Below are 20,156 nucleotides of genomic sequence, written 5' to 3' on the forward strand. Positions count from 1 at the left end.
GAGGGTGAGGAGTGTCTGCTTGGAATGTGCAGGGAAGCATTTGAGCCTTGGAACTGGCCCAGCGAGGCACAGGGAGAACGAGGCCCTGTCCCAAGGTCCAGGAGCCAGCTGGTTGCAAAGCCCGACCCAGGACTCCGCTTCCTGATACCGACTGCCAGCCGGTGTCTGGGCTCTTAGAGTCCCCACCTCCACACCATCTCCTGGAAAACTCCCCTTCCTAAACCTGCCCGTCAGCCTTGGTCCTCACACCAAAACCGCAGCCGGATCCCATCAGGAGGCCGCCTCTGCTCTGCTCTGCTCTTACCTTGCTGGCAGCTGGCCCAGGACTCCAGCAAACTGTCCCCGGAGCCAGTAAAGCTCAATCCACCAAAGCCAGGAGGCATTAACACGTTGTAACCAGCTGAGCTCCAGTCCGCGCTGTAATCAACACCGGCTGAGAGGCAGCTCCGCTGAATGGAGGGCGAGCGAGGGATCCAGGGTAGGCTGGGTGTGAGCCCCTGTGCTGCCTCACACGGAGCCTTCGGCCTCTCTGGCCTCGGTTGCCTGATCTGTAAAGTGGGCACTATAGCCCTCCCCTGCCTCGGGCCGGCGAGCAGACTGAGTACATGAAGAAGGTGACAGAGCGCAGGGCAGTGCCTGGCATGTGGTGGGCGTAAGGTCAGAGTGCACTGGGGTTGCAGAGGGCTTGCAGCCTCGTGCGACAGGGACACAGGAGGCCCGGGTTCCCAGCTGGCCCTGGCATGGGACATGCCCCTGCGGCAGGAACACCCAGATCCCCTCCCCAGAGGGGCCAGAGGGGCCAGAGGGGCCAGGGGCAGCAGAGGCGTACCTTTCCCCTTGTCTGCCAGAGGCGCGGGCTCGGTTGTCATCCAGGCGTGTTTGGTGGCCGCGAGGAGACCTGCTCTGTCCCTATGGGGATTCCCAGCCTCCCTGGGTCGCTCAGGCAGCAGAAGTTGGTTCCGCTGGCCACCGTGTGGGCCCACTCATGACAGAGAGCTGTTATTGTCATGGTTATTTTATTTTTATTTCTCTCTCTGGGAGCCCAGATTCAAAGGGAAACATCAGTGCCGCTGCCTCGTTACAGAGAGCAGAGAAACGGGGTGTGTGGGTGAGTGGGATCTTCTCAGCCGCCTCCCCCAACCCCCAGACTCAGAGCTGCAGTGTGACAGAGGCCAGAGCCCACGGAGACTGTCTGGGGAACACTGTCATCTTATAGATCAGGACATGGAGGCCACAGAGGGTCAAGGGCTTGCCCAAGGGTGAGTCAGGGCCAGGCTGGAACCTGCTGCCCCTGCCCGCTGTGACCTCTGTCTCCAGGAAGGCGTGGAGGGCAGTACGTAGAGTCCTCACCCTCAGCCAGTGTTTCCGTGTGAGATGCAGATCCGGGGCCCCTCGGACCAACTCCGTACCTGGGGCAGACCCCGGGATCTGCATCCTGAGCAAGCTCATCTGACCAGAGTGCTGGAATCAGAGCTGTGGACTCTCCGTATGGGTCCCAAAGCCCCAGACCTGTGCTCAGGGCCTCTCTTCTCCTCCCCTGCATTAAAATCCACCACCGGAGAATCCCAGCGCCTGACAGATCTGCTTTCATTAAAAGCATTGCTTACCCAGCATACTTAACAACAGTGGGTCCCCAGTGAAGGGGACGAGGGTGGTGTCCTGTCATGGGTAAACACCTGCACCCTGGGTACTGGAGCCTGGGATCGAATCCCACGTCTGCCACTTCTGGTTGCATGCCCCCGCCTATTACTTCCTGTGTGGGATGAGGGCGGTGATGTCTCCCTCCCAAGTGCTGCGAGGATTAATAAAGCGCTTGGGTTAGTAGCCAGCACACGGTAAGGTCTATATAAATGTTCACTATTATTATGTCCACTTTACAGGCTGAGAAAATTATGTTTAGAGAAGCTGATTTTCCAGGGGTCACACCACCACTAGGTAGCAAGGTTGGCTGGGGCTTTACCCTTGTCCCACGCAGTCCCTGCCTGGGTGACTGTGGCCTTGCCACTCCTGCGGCCAGCACCAGCCACCCACAGCTCTGCTGATGGCTTAGGGATGGGCAGGAAAGCCCCTCCCCAACCCCACCCCCAGTCACTCAGGGGGCACCCATGCACTCTGGGGTTAGGAGAAAGTCCCAATCCCATAGCCAAGAAGGCAGGAAACCAGTGGGAGCCCCAGCAGCTTAACTTCCTTTTGCCCCAGAAGTCCCTAATGGGGACAGTGGCTGCTGGGGACGCTGCCACCCTCAAACTAGAAAGTTCCATTTTTGTTATGCCAACGTCTCTTTATTTGAATGAAAATGAGATGAAAGCTCATTTTCATTTTCTGGAAGAAATTACACTTACAATCTCTGCATTTGGGTCTAAGAGGATGTTTTCAGACATCAGCTCTCCCAGTCCTTGTGCCCACAAGGTCACTTCCTTGTCTGCCGAAGAGAGTTCAGGCCAGGTGTCCTTAAACCGGCTGTCGGCTGTCAGGAAGCTGTTTCTTCCTGAATTCCCCTTCTCCAGCCCACTGCCTTGCTCTCTCTCTCTCTCTCTCTCTGATTTGTTACCCTTCTCTGATGAAGGGACTGTGAAGGAATTGGGGGGTCTTCCCAGCAGGGGCTGATATGTACCATCAGAATGGGCTCTGTACTACCTGTCTTCGCTCACTCGTTGCCCTGAAGACTCAAGAACTGAGAGCAGCCATCCAGCCAGGGAGGGCCTGGCAGGCCCCTGGCTCCCCTCTTCCTGCCACCACCCACCCCTCTCCTTCTCCGTGGCCTGGGGAGAGGCGGCTGCATTACCGACCTTCTCTCTTCTCCCATCCCTGCTGTGATAGAATCTGCCCTGAGCGGTCAGAGTCAGGCCAGCTCTCGGGGCCCATTCTAATGAAGGTAACTGAATGCCAGGCAGCTGAAACTGGCCCTTTGCAAAACAGCAAGGGGGAGGGCTGCCCTTAGGGCAGAGTGTGCCAGCTCTTGTTTGCCCTAGCCTGGTATTAAAGACGGGCTGGGCCCTGGCAGCCCCCGGACGGAGGGGCCCAGGAAGGGGAAGGCGACAGAGAGTAGGTTTATTTGGGGTGAGCTGGGCTGGCTCACTGCAGTTTGCACTCGGTGCTTTCAGGAGTTGGAAAGGCAAACAGTGTAGATTTGGGTCACGAGGGGGTGGGTGGAGGGAGATGGTCAGATTAACCAGGATTCTGATGCCAAGTAGCTGGGGCTCTGGGCTCCAGACTCTGGACTTGAGACCCTTTGGATCAGAGCTTCTCTTTCCCTCCTACCCTCCTCCCTCTCCACTCTGCCCAGAACCTGCAGAGGCAAAGCTGCCCTTGGGCACACACCTGTCTCCACTGACCAGGGCTCCTTTCCCTAGACTTGGGAGGCCTGCGGCCGAGTTGGAATGCAGACCTGCATCCACATCCTGGCTCAGAATGTCCTTGGGCAGGTTTCATCTTTTTGAGCCTCAGCTTTCTCATCTGTGAAATGGGAAGAGTAGTACATACTTGGTGGCCGCGGATTCTGTGGGGCCTGAAGCTTTTACAGTGTGTAAAGTCATCTTCAAGGTAAAAGATCTCCAACGTATCTTATTTTTGTCAATTTTACAAAACACATGACCCTGTGAACACTGCAGGGCCCCTCTGGAGCACGCAAGTGTCCTAGAAGTTTAAGCTTCATGGAAAATGCAGACACGTACATATCCACCTGATAGGTCTGTGAAGGGTTCAAGGAGCTGAGATTTGTAGCAGTCCCAGAACAGTGCCTGGCACAGAGTCAACCCCTCGGAAGTGGTGACTTTCACTCCGCTTCCCCCATCAGGGCTGTCATGAACATTGGGTGAAGGCAGGGCTACGCTGGTAGCACCAAGTGCCGTGTCAGCTCCTGACACCTTCATCTGTTCGCTCGCTCANCACCTTCATCTGTTCGCTCGCTCAGGGGCTGTGCTGAGGTCTGGGGTCAGATGGTCCCTCCTAGAGCTTTCAGTCTGGGAAGGCCATCGGTCCCTCACACAAAGAGGTACTTCCAAAGGGAATGGTGCTGGTGTGAGAGAGCTGGGAGATCATTTTGACTTGGGATATAAAGACAGACCTCTCCTGAGGCACTGAAGAAAAGGAAAGGATGCTTGTTATTCTTCTTTCTGCATGTCTGTCTATGAAGCAATCTGGCAGAGCGGCATTGATGACCAACTACCAGGTCCAACGAGACACTAAACGTACGTTGTCTCTTTGGGTCCTCTGGACAGCTCAGAGAGGAGGCAATGGAGACCGGGTGGGGATGTGCTTTTACCTGAGCTGACGTGAGTGCTAAATGGTAGAGCTGGGATTCAAACCTCACCAGACTGCCATCAAGTTCTTTCAACTACACCACGTGGCTGATACAGGCAGAGATGCCCTTATGGGCTCGTGTGACCTGTGACCTTCTCAGAGGTCACACTACTGCTGCTATCAAAATCGTTGTAACCTCCCTGGGGCATCAGAGTCTAAGAGCAGTCAGCCTCCCAGACTTGGAAAGCCCTCTTGGCGTCCTTATGCACATGTATTGTTGATTACAGCCACACACACCCAGCCCCCACGGCCATAGACACCAGCCCTCGCCCGGCTATCTGGTCTACCCACTTGACTCACTTATTCCTGGTAGGGCAAAATGCTCTGTGGCTTAATACCTTGGGGGCCTGGAGGAACTCCCAATGAGAGGTACAAGATGCACTCAAACCATTAAGGCAAAGGTCAGAGTTGAAAAACAGAAAACCATGGTGGGGATATAAACTTATCCCAGGCTTGGCAGAAGGGGGAATGGTGATACATAGCTCTTCTAATCCGATGGCGGGAAGGAGTTACATAGCAGGTAGGCTGGTGTGGGGTAGGACGGGAGCAGGCGCTTCTTAAGCACCTACTATGTGCCACTCACTCTGCTAGGTGCTTGGAACCTGTTTATTGTGTGGTCCTCGTAACACTCTTGTGTGGTAGACAACTTTTATCTCCATTTCAGACATGTGAACCTGCAGGCTCAGAGAAGCAAGTTAACTCATGAGGACTCATCCCTGAAACGGACAGGAGTTTGTGGGGAAGGTCAATATAGAGGAGACAATGGACCACATAGTAGATGGAGTTTTCTATAGAAGTTTTATTTTTTTAAAGTCAATTTTATTGTTTTCTTTTAAAGATTTTATTTATTTTTGCGAGAGAGCGCACACGCTCAAGTGAGCACAGTGAGGAGGAGGAGGGGCGGAGGGGGAGGGAGAAGCAGACTCCCCGCTGAGCAGGGAGCCCGACGCAGGACTCGATTCCAGGACCCTGGGATCCTGACCTGAGCTGAACGCAGACACTTAACCAACTGAGCCACTCAGGTGCCCAATTTTATTGTTTTCAAATACAGAAGATTTTCATATTTCTATTAGCCCTTGTTCAAAGTTGAAGCAAATGTGTTGAAAGTATGTCCGTGGGAAAGGGAGATTTTGAAAAGTGTCCAGGATTTAATGTTCTGCCAGAGTATAATAACAGCATACATCTATGGAGATCATGGGAACCAAGCACGTGAGAGACCTTACCCCACTCAAGCGCCCCCACCAGAGATACTTGTGAGAGAGATCCTCTTACCGTCCCCACTTTACAGCTAATGGAACTGAGGCTCAGCCCTTCAACAGGCTGCCCAAGGTCACCCAGCTGGCGAGTGGGGCAGCCCAGACTCAAAGTCAGAGAGGAGAGAGATGGCCGTGCCCTCGGCCCTCAGCAGGTTCTGACAGGAACTGCTGAGCCAGGCTGGAGGCGCTGGCTGACAGTCAGGTGTTGACATTAGCAGCTGGCCGAGGTCTCGGTGTCAGGTGTGACGATGAAAGTCGCCACTGTTCCTGTCCAGCTGATGAGCCCCTCACCCAGTGCCAAAGCTGACAGCAGGCCCAGCAGGTGGGGCCGGGACTTGTGTCCCAAAGCAGGTAGGCCTGCCAGGTGGTGGTGTGCCTTGCCTGGAGCCCTCAAACTCCAAGTCATGAAGCAGGGAAGACTTTGTTTACCTGAGGTCAGTTCCCCAGACCTTGGCTCCCCGCCTCGCTGGGCCAGGGTGGGGCCAGGGTGAGCGGAGATAGGACACGGTGAGTCTGGAGGCGCTCAGCCTTCGGGGACAGGCAGACACCACAAAGAACCGCTGTGTGGTGCCACGTGGTGAATGTTCCAGCCATCTGCGGAGCCCGCTGATGCTGCCCTGGGGGGCCGGGCAAGGGCAGGGAGCTCTCCGACCCCCACTGGGCCTTAAAAGCTGAGCTGTGGTCATCACCGTGAAAGCGCCGACACCCTCCACCTCCAGTGCCCACGCCCACCCCAGCACGAACCCGTTTACTGCCGCGGCTCAGCCACGCACTCATTCCACAACTATGTGTGGGGTACCAGGGATCCAGCTGCCAACAGAAAGACAAGGTCCTTTCCCCCGAAGAACTTCTATCCTAAGGCGAAAAAGTCAGTAATGCATGCGAAGATGGAAGTGCCCCGAAGGGAATGAAGCAGAGTGCTGCAGAGGGATGGGGAGCTCTCAGGAGGGGCCGGGAGCCAGCCTGTCGGAAGTGAGGGACAGGGGCATGTGCAGGGGGGCATGGAGCTTGGCCGTGTGGGGGCTGGCAAGCCAGCAGGTGCAGGTGACTAGTGATGCAGAGGCCGGGCTGGAGGGAGGCTGGAGGGAGGGTGTGGCCCAGGGGCCTGAGAGCACAGGGGAGAAGTTTGGAGCTTATCCTGACCTGAGGCCAGGGCAAGGTTGTCAGCTGGGATGGGACAAGACCTTGGTGGTTCGAACAGCTCGTTGGGGTGTGTGTGTGCGTGTCAAGACAGCCCTGGAATCGGGCCCATCACTTAGGTGGCTGTGCATTCGTCCAGGGAAGAGGTGGTGGCAGCTTGGTTGGGGAATGGTGACAGGCAGATGATGAGAAGGTGGAACGGGCTGGAGCTGCCAGGTACTTGCTGACGTGGGGTGGAGGGAAGAGAATCATCAAGGACTAACCAGGGGTTCTCTTCGTGGCCACCAGAGCTCCCGGGTGACTGTTGGTGCCCTTCAATGTGGGGGGGAGGCGGCATGGAGGCCGAGGAGAAAGTCCTGAGGGAGGCAGCCAGTATGGAGGGAAACTCAGCAGTCCATTTCCGGACACATCACTTGAGATGCTACCGGAAGTTTCAGCTGAAGACGTGCGCACTAGGTGGGGTGTGTCCAGACCCCTCCTGGGTTGGCAGGTCTTGCCCATCTGCCCAGGTGCTGCCTGCAGCTGACCTTCCCCAGGGGCCAGGGGGCTGCCTGGCCCGAGGTTACACACCTTTCTCGGAGGCAGCCTGCATCCCACAACCGGTCGCTGTGGGGACACAGGGGTTTTGCCGTCTTGCTTTCTTTTAGGGGCCATTCTGGCTCCAGAGTGCCTGTGGGATTGACTGAGGCCTCGTCACAGGGCATCCCGGCCCCTCTCTCCCTCTGTCCTTTCCTGCTTCCCTCACACCCTCGAGCGGCTGGTCCCTAAAACATTCCCAACAAACCTTGTCCACAGGCAACTGGATACAGTGGCTTGGAGGTCAGGGGTGTGGGCCAGGCTGGACGTGGACGTTTGGGGGTCACCAGCTTTTGATGGAATTTAAAGCCACGAGTTAGGGCCACAAGGAGAGAGGGCTGAAGCACAGAAGGTGCAACATTTAGGGCTGAGGAAGGGTGTGGGAGCCAGCAACGCCAACTGAGTCACGACCGGGAGGCTTGGAGGAAGCCAGGAGGCAGCGCATGCTGGAGGCTGTACTAGGAAACCGCTTCAAGGGGAGACCCGCTGGGCTCAGGGCCACGTGAGAGTTCAGGTGAGACGAGGAGCCGTGTGGCGCAGGTGTATTCCTTTGCACCTGTGGTGTTTAGCGAGGGATTTTCAAGGCCAGGGCATCGTCAGGAAAGGAGCTGAACTAGTAGAGAAGAAGCCACTGATGACGCAGAAAGTGGCCTGGGTGTGGCCAGGAGCAAAGAACCTGTGAGGAGAGGGTCCCGGACCGAGTAGAAGGGTCCATCTGTGAGCCAAGCATCGGGGCGGAAGGAAGGCCGCCCAGGCACCTGGGAGCGTGCAGAGCTGGTGGAGGGGACTGGACACAGCTCACTTCTGGTTGCTTCTATCACACACAGTGAGAAGGAGGGTGGGGGTGGGGAGAAGGGAGTACCAGCCTGGCCTGAGGGCTTCCAGCTGGCAAATGGCAGCGGTGTGGTTCACCCAGCCCTGAGGTGAACCAAAACCCTGGGCTCTGGGCCTCACTAGATGGGAAAAGTGCAAGGAAAGACATTCGGAGCAGAGGGAACAGTAATGGCGTCAAGACTTGGTACGTATGTCCCGCGTCATCGGAGTAGCAACTATGCCAACGTGTACCGAGCTCTTGCCGTGCTAACCTTCCTCATGCAGTGTTCCGTTTAGCACCCCCTCCAAGACCCTCTAAGGCGGACACAGCTGACTCTGTGTTTGCAAAGTTGCCTACTTGCTACAGTTATCTGTAATCCCCCAATCAATACGGCAGTGTCTCCCTGACCATGGGCACACACACTCGGAGTGTTGAAAATGTGGGTTGGCCGCTTAGGTCGAAGACATCCTTCTGCCTTGTTGTTTCAGCTCAGACTGAAACAAGCTTCCTTTAAGCAGTCTTTTTAGGGCCGTGTTTCGTATTTGGGTTTTTTTTTTCGGGGGGTGGTGATGTCATCATTTAAAATGACCCCCAATGTGGTGAAGGGCTGTCTACTGTTCCTGAGGGCAAGAAAGCGGTGATGTGCCTTTTGGAGAAAATACATGTTAGATAAGCTTTATTCAGGCATGAATGACAATGCTGAACGCTGTAAGTTCATTGTTAATCAACAGTGTATTTTAAATAACAGGCCTTTAAGGGTACCTGAGTGGCTCAGTCGGTTAAGCGGCTGCCTTGGGCTCAGGTCAGGATCCCAGAGTCCCGGGATCAAGCCCTTACGGTTCCTTGCTCAGCAAGGGTCTGCTTCTCCTTCTGCCCCTCCCCCCACTCATGCTTTTTCTCTCTCTCTCTCAAATAAATAAAATCTTAAAAAAAATAATGTGCCTTTAAAAAAACCTGCATAAAACAAGCTTGTGTATTGCTTGGTTGACGGAACTGTTGTAATCAGAGGTCCTTGAACTTAACCCTTAGGAGGAGCAATGGTTCATCATTCGCCGACTCAGTGTTCCCGTGCTACCCGGGAATAGCGAGAGCACTGTCTGCAAGCTAGGGGACACACGGAGCGGAGCTGGGGCTGGAACCTGGGCTGGCTAGGCACCAAAGCACTTCGCTCCTATGAATGTGGCCTTGTGGTCTAGTGGGGACGGCAGGGGGCCTGGCCTGGAAGAAAGGTTTCTTTTTTAGGGCCCCCTGGGAGCAGCCTCTCTCCCTCCCTCCGGGGGCCTCCTCTGGGCTCAGGCTTCTCCAATGTCTACCTGAACACAGCAGCTCCTTCAGCCGCCCATCCCTGTGGCCACAGAGCTCTGCAGGGCTGTGGTTTTCCTCTGAGTGGGAGGAACACCCTGGCTCAGTGTCATGGGGCCAGGCGCCTTTGGTTTCCCTCTGCCCAGCCCAGCCCTGAAAGGGGGGCCACAAAGGAGGCATGTGTGCCTGAGACCAGCTCCCATCGGTTGGTCTGTTTGCTGCTGCGGCTGCCTGTTTATGCAGGGGTGGCTGGGCCCACCCTGGGCAGGTCCCAGCGAGCTGCTGGCCCCAGGCCCTGCAGGAACCACCCCCCGGGACCGGGCTGCCCACTCCCTGCCTTCTCATAGTGGAGAACCCACAGCCCTGCTTCTGTCATTTACGGGGCGGCTGGTTTTTTGTGGGTTTTGGGTGGCTTTCATTCCAGCATCACCAAGATAATTTAGGAGATAATTGGGGGGGACTGTGTTTGCTTTTAAAGTGGAATTACAAGCCCTTCCGTGTGCGCCTCCCTGACTGAAGAAAGAGGGGAAGCTGTCTTCATCCCCCACCATCCTTGCCTAAAAGTTACTCTCCTCCCAGGAGCGGGCTAACGTCCGGAGATGAATTACTGCCATCCTGAAGGGTCCCTTGTGCAGGGCCCGACGGCAGTCTGGGAGCAGGGAGGCAGGGCGCCCACAGGACTGGGAGGAGGGGCAGTGACCGTGGCGAGGGAGCTCCGAGGGCCTCGGCTGGAGAGCTGCTGAAGACAGGAGGTGGGCAGGCTGCCGGCGGGGCATGTGGGGTGACCCGGTAGGGGAGGCAGTCGAATGCCAGGCTGTGGGGCCGAGGAAGGAGCCTGGGCTGGGCGCAGGACCGGGCGTCCCCTGACCCACCATCTGTGGGCTGTCAGGATAGCCAAGGCAGCCTCTGCACCCCACATCTCGAGTGTAGGGCCTCTCCGGCGGGCTCCACACCAGCAAGCACGTGGGTGTGCATGTGCACGTGACCGGAAGGGCAGCCGGCTTGGCGCCCAGCCCTAGGTGTCCATCTTGGTGGAGAAGAGAGCAGCAGCCCCGGGGCAGAGAGGCCGGGACAGGCGGCCACAGCTCCAGGCAGGACTGCACCTTGTTCTTCTATCTCCGGGGGCCTGGCCTGGTGCCTGGGCCTGCAGTGTCTGCTTAGTAAATGTTTGAGCAAATGAATACACCCGTGAATGAACGAATGGTTTCGGTCCCACTGTGGTTACTTTGGGGAAGTTAGTGTAGAGACCTGAGCCTCCCTTTCTTCATAGCGTCATGGTGAGGTGAACAGTCTCCGGAGCCAGCTGCCTGGGTTGGAATCCTGGCTCTCCACTTACTAGGTGTATGTCCTTGAGTAACCTCTCCGAGCCTCAGTTTCCCTGTCTGTGAAATGGGGATAATCCTTGCCTCATAGAGTTGCTGTGAGGATTGAATGAGTTAATATCATGTGAAGCACATGGAACAGAGCCTGGTACATAGTAAGAGCTATGTAGGCGTTTGCTATTAATAAAATGAAGATAGTAACATTTAGTTATTCTGTGCGGCTGTGTGCTGGGAGCCCGGTACACTGTTTTTCCCAAGTGTATGCCTTACAATACTGAGTCCCTGGTGTTGGGAGACGTTCAGTGACAAGGGGTCCTGTCCAGAGCTGGGCGCCTGAAGAAACCTGGGGTTAGCACAGAGCTAGACAGGTTTCCCTCATGCCAACATGCTCTGAGACATCCCTGGGGAGGAGTGAAGAATTTCACGAGTTGATTTGACCACAAAGCCCTTTCTCGCTGTCAGAGTAGGGTAGGGACTCCACCAAACACATTTTTGGAAGCAACAAACTCTTCTTCCCTCTGTCTCCCCAGGAGCCCAGGCCTATCCATCCCGCTCCTGTCAGCTGGTGGCCCCCAGGGACAGGCCAGGGTGTCTCTCCCTGGTTTCGAACTGGGGCCGGAGACAGTGGCCAAGTGAGCAGCAGAGGGGTGCCCAGCCCTCCACCCTAACACACTCCGTGGGGCAGGCAGGCTGCATCCGCCCTCAAAGGCAAGCCTCTCCCTGGCGGGTATCTCAGAGATACGTGCTGGGGAACGGCAGAGGCCTGGCGTGGGCTGCAACTGATGAAAATAATGTCAAGCTGGACAGCGCGCACCTCCCCGAGGACGATGGAGGGAGGGTTGAGGCCCTTATTTGTTCACAGACTTTCATCATCCTTATTAATTAGTTTCTGCTGCCTTCCAGACGAGTCTAGTTGCTGTCAGTAAGCTGGTTGCCCAGTAAGAGAGGCCCAGCAGGGAGGCCTGGACATGGGCCAGCAGATCTGAGTGCAAATCCTGGCTCGGCCACCCTGGCCATGTCACTTAACTCTCCTGAGCCTTGGGATTCCTCCTCTGTAATATGGGTGCAGTAACCTCTATCCACAGATGGTTGGACTAGAATAAAGGAGAAGAAATGAAGTGACTGGTACACAGTAGATCTTCAATAACTGGTCATTGTTCTAATCATAAGCAGAAGGGAAATGATCTCTCTTTGGTTTTGGGGCTTGCATTAGGCAGGGGGGTGTCTCTTCAGAGCCTGGATCTGGTACACTCTGGGAAGAGGGCAACTGGATCTTCATTAAGGCCTTTCTTATTTCCTTTTTTTCTCTCCTTGTAAATGCCCATCTCAGGAGCTTCAGAAAACATTCCTGCGAATTCATGACTAATCTGGCCCTCAGCTCTCATTCGTTTATGTGTCAGGGACCCTCAGTCCCATCGAGGGCCTCAGACATCCCTCAAGTACCTACTACGTGCCAGACTTGTTAGCAGCTGGAGTCCAAAGACTCTAGGGGCGTGGACCCTTTTCTCAGGAATTAGGGAGGTGTAGGGGGCCTGAGAGGAGGCCAATCCCAACAACACAGTGTGTTCCCCACAGTAGCAGAGCTTGTGTTTGAAGGATGGAGATGATGAAACCAAGGAGTAATTAATTCTCACTGGAAGAGACAGAGAAGGCTTCACTTGACAGGTCTCACCTGAGTGGGGTTTTGAAGGATGAATAGGAGTTTGTCAAGGGAAGATACTAAAACATCATCCCCAGTCTCCTCCCAACCACCCCCCCCTTTCTGAGTCAGTGTGGATTCTCTGCCATTAACAAGCCTTGTGACTGTGGGCAAGGCATTTTGTCTCTCTCGGCCTGTTTCCCGGATCCTTTCCAACTTTAATGCACTGTGATTTCATGTCTATACAGGCCTAGATGCTGAGAATTTCTAAAAAGTCCTCATATTTGCAAAACACTTTCCAAAAGTCTTTGACATTTTCTTTTCTTTCCAAGTTTTGCAAAAATTCTTCATGAAATTCATATATTAGAGAAGCCATGATCATGTCTTAATTTCCCAAATATTTACATGAATAAGTTTTATATATTGTGATACTTCTTTTCTTGTTTGACCCTTTTTTAAAAAAGATTTTATTTATTTATTTGACAGAGAGAGAGAGAACAAGCAGGGGGAATGAAAAACAGAGGGAGAGGGAGAAGCAGGCTCCCCGCTGAGCAAAGAGCCCAATGTGGGGCTGGATCCCAGGACCCTGAGATCATGTCCTGAGCCAAAGGCAGATGCTTAACTGAGTGAGCCGCCCAGGGGCCCTGCCCCTTGACCTTTCTTACTGCAGATCCCAGTCTTACAACGTTGGTCACACTTTCCCCACTTGACTGAAGAGGAAATCAGGGCTTGGCAAGATGAAATGACTTGCCCTTTGCCAGGAAGCAGCAGGGCCGAGCCTCTAATCCAGGTCTACTGACCCTGAGTTTAGGGTTCTCTCCACTGTTCCATGGGACCTCTCACACGCCCACAAGCCTCAAATCCCTCCGTCACTTGTTCATAAACAATGCCTGATGTATCCCTGGCCTGGTGCTGTCCCGGGTCAGGTGTTGTTGCTGGCACAGAGTCGGAGGAGTCAGGAGCCCTGGGTGCAGAGGATGCCAGGCCCCGCCCTGAAGACACTGCTTCAGGGAAAGAGCCAGGCAGGAGGCCCTGCGAGGGGCAGGAGGCAGGACCTCGAGGATTGTCAAGGGAGAGCTCTTTTAGCCAGACAGCGGGAGGAAGTCCGGGACGGGGAGCAGGGCTGCAGCTACCCTTTCCTGAAACCAAATCTGGTGCCTAAATCCAGGATGAAAATGGACCCCTGTGCCCAACGTCTGTCTGATCTCTTACCCTGCTTTGGTTTTTCTTCGGAGCCTGTGTCATATGTATCCTTGATTCATTTATTAGTTCCTGGGCTGACTGCCTCAGGAGAACGTGAGCTCCACAAGAACGGTGACTTGATTATTCATAGCTGTGTCTCCAAGACCTAAAACAGGGTCCACACAGAGAGATCTTCACTGAATACTTGTGGATGGATGGATGGATGGATGGATGGATGGATGGATGGACAGATGGACAGCCAGACGGACAAGTGATGCCTCCACCTGTGGCGGCCCTGGCTCCCATGGTGGTCCGCCCACCTTTAGCAAAGTAGTTCCCAAACTTGCTTGCCTTGGAAACACCTACGATTTTTAAAAACTGTTAACCCCTGGCTCCCACCCTAGGCATTTGGATTTGGTTGCCACCCGGGCATTGACCTTTTTTTAAGTCCCCCAAGTGAGTCTAGGGTGCACTTTGGGAACCACTGCTTTACCACCAACGTATAAAAGTCACCGCCATGGCTGCCTGGGCCTGGAGGAGGTGGGGAGGCCGGGGGAGGCCTGCGTCGGAGAGGAGTGGTGTTTGTGCTCTCTGTAGTCTGCGGCCACCTGATGTTACCGAGGGTGAAGGAAGGGGAAATTTTTCCTCCTTGCCATCACCCAATCCAAGTCAAAGAGGACCTGGTCTGATTTCCTCCTCCCCTGCCATCTCCTCCTCTCAGATGGCCAAATGAGTCAGAGGAAACTTGGGTTTTCTCACCATTTTCCCCTCCTATTGGGTTTGCATGAGTAAGAAAACCCATTGTTCACACGTGCATAGGTTGACAAAAATAGAGCTTGGCCTTTCTGAACACTGAACACTGAACATTGAGCTGGGGCGAGTCAGTAAGACCCAGTCCCACCCCGTCTGCATAGCATCCAGCCAGACATCATAAGGAAAAACAGGCCTGGGGCAGAATGCTGCAGGCGTCCTGGCCAAAGGACAGTCACCCACACTGAGCTGTTTGCCAGTGGAAAGGGGTCCAGCGTCCAAGGCATGCACCTGGGTCCAAGATCTGTTCCTGGGCTAGTCCAGAGTTGTAGGATGGGAAAGGACCTTAGCCACATGCTGTCTGAATCCCATTTTCCCAGAGGAAGGAAAGGTCTGTGATGCCCTCCTCCCTCCTCTTTCCAGGCACAATGCAGGCTCCCTGGCCAGTCCCCTGCCAGAGTGACAGGGCTCCGGGACTCAGGGGTTGCTCCTGTTGTTTCTAGATGGGAGGTGGGGAACATCTTCCTTGGGGGTCAAGAGCCTTCTGCAATCCCGGGGTTCTGCCTGCTTCCTTAGTACCTGCTTCTCTTTCCAAAGCCACTGCTTAGGTCATTGTCCTTGTCAAAGGTTGAATTTGTCCCCTGGAGGGGCAAGCTGAGACTTAAGGGTTGGAGCTGACGCTTTCCGATCAGACCAAAGGCAGTCTAAAGAGGGGGGGAGGGAAGACAGGTGTTTGAGGCGGAGTCTGAGCTGGCTACGCAGAGGGCTTGTCCACGCCAAGAACAGTAGCTGGTGCAACTGTTTGGGCAGAAGTCACGTCCAGTGTGTGTGACCAGGTCGTGGTGGGTGACTAATGTCCATCTTAGCACCAGTCTGAGAGTCATGAGAGCCAGCTCGACTCCCGGTTCTGCAGATGGCTGTGCCATGGTGAAGAGAGAAGCCATCTTCCGCCTCAGGGGCTTGTTGCCCTAATTGGGGAATGACTGGTTATATTAGGCTAGTGACTTGAAACAACATCAAAGCCACGGGACTCTTTATCTGAAATCTTATGTGGAAGTCCACATGGAAAGTGGCTGCAAGTGGAGCTATTCTGGCTCACCTGGAGAACCCCCTCCTTTTGCAGGATCTCCAGAGAAACCTACAAGTTCCAAGGAACCAAGTTTGAGAACCACTGGACCCGCCGTGCGAATGGTTTTTTCTGCCCTGCTATTATTTGTGTAGCTGTTTTCTTGTTTGTTCATTTGGCTAATGTCAGTTGGCCTCAGTTGCTTGGCTAATGTCAACACTGGGTAATGTTCGGAGAGCTCTTTTCCTATCATAATTATGTCATATATGTTCAGCCGGTCCTTCCATATGGCCCCAAACACGTACAGAATGCTGCCTCTTTACACCATCTGATGTCGAGCTAGCTCCCGCCTGGTGACAGCAGAAGTACACAAAGGCGGATAGATAGCTGTGGTACAGAGAGAACTTACTAGATTCTCTTCCCTCACCTGGCGCACCCCCATCAGTTTCTGCAGGCTAGCAACTCCGGCTTGTCAGCATTCTATCCGCTTCTCTCTGGCTTTGGCACTCGACATCACGGGAGTACTCTCACATCAACTATGGCAGAAGAAGTTTCAGGACATAAACAGAATGAATCAGAGTGACTTGTCCCCTGAACATGATACTCGGATCCACTCCCTGGGAGAGGGTTTCTGTTTTTAACAATATTGTTCTCCTGAAACAGCAAGTCAGACCCCTTAGGAGACTCGCAGCACCGGCTGAGGGTATCAACGGCCCGTCACTCCCCATGCCCTGCCGGTCATCGCCCCGTCAGTAAGGCACCCCTGCCAGAGCAGAAGCAGGAAGTCGAGGGCCCTACACAGGCAGCCAGGAGCCCGAGTTTCAGTCCCCGCTCATCTGATACATCTGTGTGTGGTTTGGACAAATTCCTAGCCTTTTCTGAGCCTCCCTCTCCCCATCCATAAAATGGGGGAAGAGCACATTGGATGTTTCTCCAGAGAGCCTTCCTAGCTTAAAACGGTCTGATTCTGTAACATCTAAAACATAGCTGTGGTAAGGAACCAGGGTAGCTAACGCGAGACCCTCCTAGCTCCCAGCCCTATCGGTGGGGCTGTGCTCAGAAGGCAGGACTGTATTTCCCTCATGATTCTCTCCCAGCCCAGCCCCCATCTGAATGAAAAACACCGAGTCCTCTGAGAGCCCTAGCCTGGGCTGGAAACCTCAGTTCCCACATCCCATTTCGGAAGACAGTCAGCCTTCCTCCCTGAACCCTGTGGAAGATGTCAGGGCCTCTCCCAAAAGTCAGGGTCCTTGGGGCACCTGGGGTGGCTCAGTCAGTTGGGTGCCCGACTCCTGATTTCGGCTCAGGTCATGATCGCAGGGTCGTGAGATAGAGTCCCAAGACAGGCTCCGTGCTGGGCATGGAGCCTGCTTGGGATTCTCTCTCTCCCTCTCCCCTCCCTCCAAAAAAATGTCGGCATTCTAAATCATCCTGCAAGCTGCTTCAGGTTCTAATCCTCACCTCAGTCCTTCCCCGCCTCTTGTCATATGGTCATTGGAAATGGCTGTGGTTTATGGAGCACCTGCTACGTGCCGGGACTGTTCTGAGTATTGTGTGTACGGGTCCTGGTTATTTTGGTCCTCACAATAATCCTGAAATACATACTATTATTATCTCCAATTTGCAGGTGAGGAAACGGAGAGACCGGAAATTAAACTTGCATAGGCCCATCCACCTGACCTTTTACAAGGTGTAAAGCCAAGATATGACCCATGGCTCCTGAATCCCTGAATCAGACTGGGGCTCATTCATGCTCCTGGTAATAACGAGAAGCTACTATTTAGTGAGTGCCTGTAGCACAGGATGCATTGAACTAGACACTTGTTTTATCATTTCATTCAAACCTCACAACTGGAAGAGGAAAGGTCGTGTTTCCATTCCGTAGAGGTGCCAGCGGTGCTGAGAAACAGTGAATGACTTGGCCATGGTCAGCTGCAGAATGAGGCAGGCTTCAGACTCAGAAACATTCAGTGCTAGCATCCTGTGACCCTCCTCTCGGTCACACTGCTTTTTGGGACAAATACCTGGAGATGCTGCTCCCTCCACCACACCTTTGCAAAGAATAAAGTGGGACCACTGGCACCACTCCCTCCACAGAGCCCTTGAAAATGGCCATCACGCTACCCCTAACGAGGGCGGGGTGGAGGGTGCTTGACAAGGCCTGCTTTTCTTCACGACTTTTGCCAGAAGAAAGCTAGGACCTAGAAAAGCGCAGATCATCTGAGGTTTCTGCTTCCCTTCCCCAGTTCTGGGTGGTCCTCTCCCATGACCTGCTTTCTGGTTCCCCATAGCCATAGGGTCACCATGAGACTCAGAAGGGAAGAGGGGAAACTGAGACAGAACCCCCTGGATTCAACTACACCTTAAAACCTCACAGGAAGCCACTGAGCCCAGGTCTCCGGGTGGAGTTACAGCGGCAGAGGAGACCCAGGGTGCCCATGCGCGCGTGGGCTCATTCAGGCACCACACCTTTGATGAGTGACTAAAATTAAGTGTACCCTCTGCCGGGGTGCACAACAGCTCACAAGGTAGATTGTGCCATTCCCATTTTACAGATAAGGACACCGAGCCTCAGAAGGGTTGCATAACCCGTCCTAGGACTCACAGCTGGCAAATAGGATTGAAACCCAAGTCTGTGTGATTCCAAAGGCAGTGTTCTTTATGACACACTGCAGCGCTTCTGCGTGTTAGGGACTGTGGGAGTGGACACCAGCAAGGGCAAGAATTAGTCTGTGGCACCCGCAGAGATTTCTGAACTGCAAGCATAAGCACGGAGGAGAGGGCCAGTGGTAGAGTTTCCACCTCACTCCCACTGCTCTAGCCTCCCCTGGCACAAAGCCTTTGCCAGGAGGCCCTCCTTGAGCTAATGCTGTCCTTTTTGAAGAGTCCCCTGTAAGTCTCAGAGCCTCCGTGGAATGCTTTGCCTCAGAGACAGGCCCCTGGTAGACAAGAGAGGCAGCTGGCAATTTATTTGCAGGAGAGATATGGGGGAGAAGGAAGTTGAGAGCAAAGAGCCAGAGAGAAGGAGGCGGAAAAGCTGAATATCTGTGTGTGTGTGTGTGTGTGTGTGTGTGTGTGTGTGTGTGTGGTTGATAGAGCTGGACCAATGCACCCAGCTGCCGACAGGCCCTGCAATGCTCAAATGCCACCTTGAGGACTCAGGGAAGGCAAAGGGGCCTTCGTGTTGGCCTGAGACAATTGGGAAGATCAATCCCCCAACCCTTAAGCTCAGTTGCACAACGCAACTTGGAACCAAAGGGAAACATCCGCATTATTTGTTGCTTTACATTTTTGCCTTCTTTCATCCAGAGCATGGTGAAGAGTTAAGGGGGAGGGGCGCATTTTTTACTTAAATTATATTTACTAGGATTCAACACAGGGGTACTTTCTTTTTTATGTTTTTAGTTCTTGTTGCCGCTTGGTTCTTCGTATTCCCGGGCTGGTTATAAATACAACTTTCTCCTTTTACGACGAAAAGATTGGGAAAGTTGTGAGTGGGATTCGGGATGAGAATCAGTTTGGGAGCCACCAGACGCAGACTGGTTGTGGTGGTGGGCGAGGAGTCTGGGGGTCTGGCAGGTCTTCCTTCGGGTCCGCAATTGTGAGCGCGGAAGCGCCGGGCGGAATTCGCAGTACGGTGACCGCAAACAGTGAGAGTAGCCTGGACCCGGCAGCGGCAGCGACAGCGCCCGCCCGGCAGGCTCGCGAGCTCACAGACTCGGTCTCCTGGAATCCCAGGGCCCGGGCCGCGCAAACCCGGGCTACAGTAACCTCGCGGCGTGGGCTCGGGCGGGCCCAGGCGAGCCCCACCTCCCGAGGCGCCCCCTTGGGTGGGTAGTGCCCCGCCGTCGCGCCGCCATTGGTCGGCCCCGCCCCGGCCACCTGCCGCTACCTTAGGGGGCGGGGTTACCTGGGCCCCGCCCCCCGCGGCTCGGGTTCCCAGGCTTCCTCCTCCGGCCCCGCCCCCGGCGCGAGGCCCCGCCCCCTTCGATCCCCGAGCCCGGGCGCCTTGTGATGTCACGGCAGCTTTGATACAAAGAGCCCTTCGGCCCACGCGGGTCTCCCGGCAACGGGCGCGGGTGGGGGCGGGGCCGGCCCCTTCAACTGATGCGGAAAGCAAACGAGCGGCCGCGGCGCGGCGGGGATCGTCTCTGCGCTCTCCGCGCTGCCCGGCGCGTCCCTGCCCAGCCCGAGAGCCCGCTCCCCCTCTCTCCTCGCCCCTCCGCAGCGCACCGACTCGCCGCCGGACGGGGGATGCGCACCCCGCCCGCCCCCGGGGGCCAGGTAAGCGGCGGCCGAGGGGCTCGGGCTCGCGGGGCCCTGGCGACGCGCACCTGGCCGGGCCCGCGGTCCCGGAGTCAGGGAAGTTCCCGGAGCGCGGAACTTCGCCCGCAGCCCGGGCGCCCTGCTCCCGCCCCGGGAGTGTCCGCCCTCTGCGCCCTGGCCGGGGAGGTCGGGTTACCTGCGTCCCCGCCCATTGGGCCACAGAAGAGAAGCCTCTGTCCGCGCTGCCCCCTTCGGGCCCTCTGCCGGCTCCCAGGTGCGGGGTGGGCAGGGCTAGCCCCGGGGCCCCGGGAGAAGGGGCCGCTTCTTCCGCGCAGTTTCCGAAAGTGTTTTTAGAGAGATCTCGTGGGTTGGGCAGGGTTTGCCAGGACGCCTTCATCGGGACCCCCCGCCTCCGCGTCCAACCTCCGCTCCCAGCGCGCCTGCCCCTCTGGCGCGGGTGTTGTCCCAGCTCCCGGCCCTCGGCTCCGGCGAGTCCTGGAGGGGGCTGTGCGCGGGCGAAGTTTTTCCGTATCTCTTGGCG

At 55.4% G+C, this 20,156-nt stretch overlaps 1 protein-coding gene across 2 annotated transcripts in view; it reads left to right on the forward strand.

Moving 5' to 3' along the window:
• The window catches only part of RAB11FIP4 (RAB11 family interacting protein 4), an 80,688-nt gene that overhangs the window by 23,392 nt on the left and 37,140 nt on the right, over positions 1-20,156 (forward strand). Inside the window, exon 1 of one of the 2 annotated variants that reach the window (XM_034640567.1) lies at positions 19,370-19,633. The exons of the other annotated variant lie outside the window; for it this stretch is intronic. Coding sequence (XP_034496458.1) covers positions 19,457-19,633 — 177 coding nt within the window. The 5' untranslated portion in view covers positions 19,370-19,456. Of the gene's footprint in view, positions 1-19,369; positions 19,634-20,156 lie in introns of those variants that run through there. 2 annotated transcript variants of the gene reach the window in all.

Source organism: Ailuropoda melanoleuca, chromosome 13, assembly GCF_002007445.2.
Source record: "Ailuropoda melanoleuca isolate Jingjing chromosome 13, ASM200744v2, whole genome shotgun sequence".
NCBI lineage: Eukaryota > Metazoa > Chordata > Mammalia > Carnivora > Ursidae > Ailuropoda > Ailuropoda melanoleuca.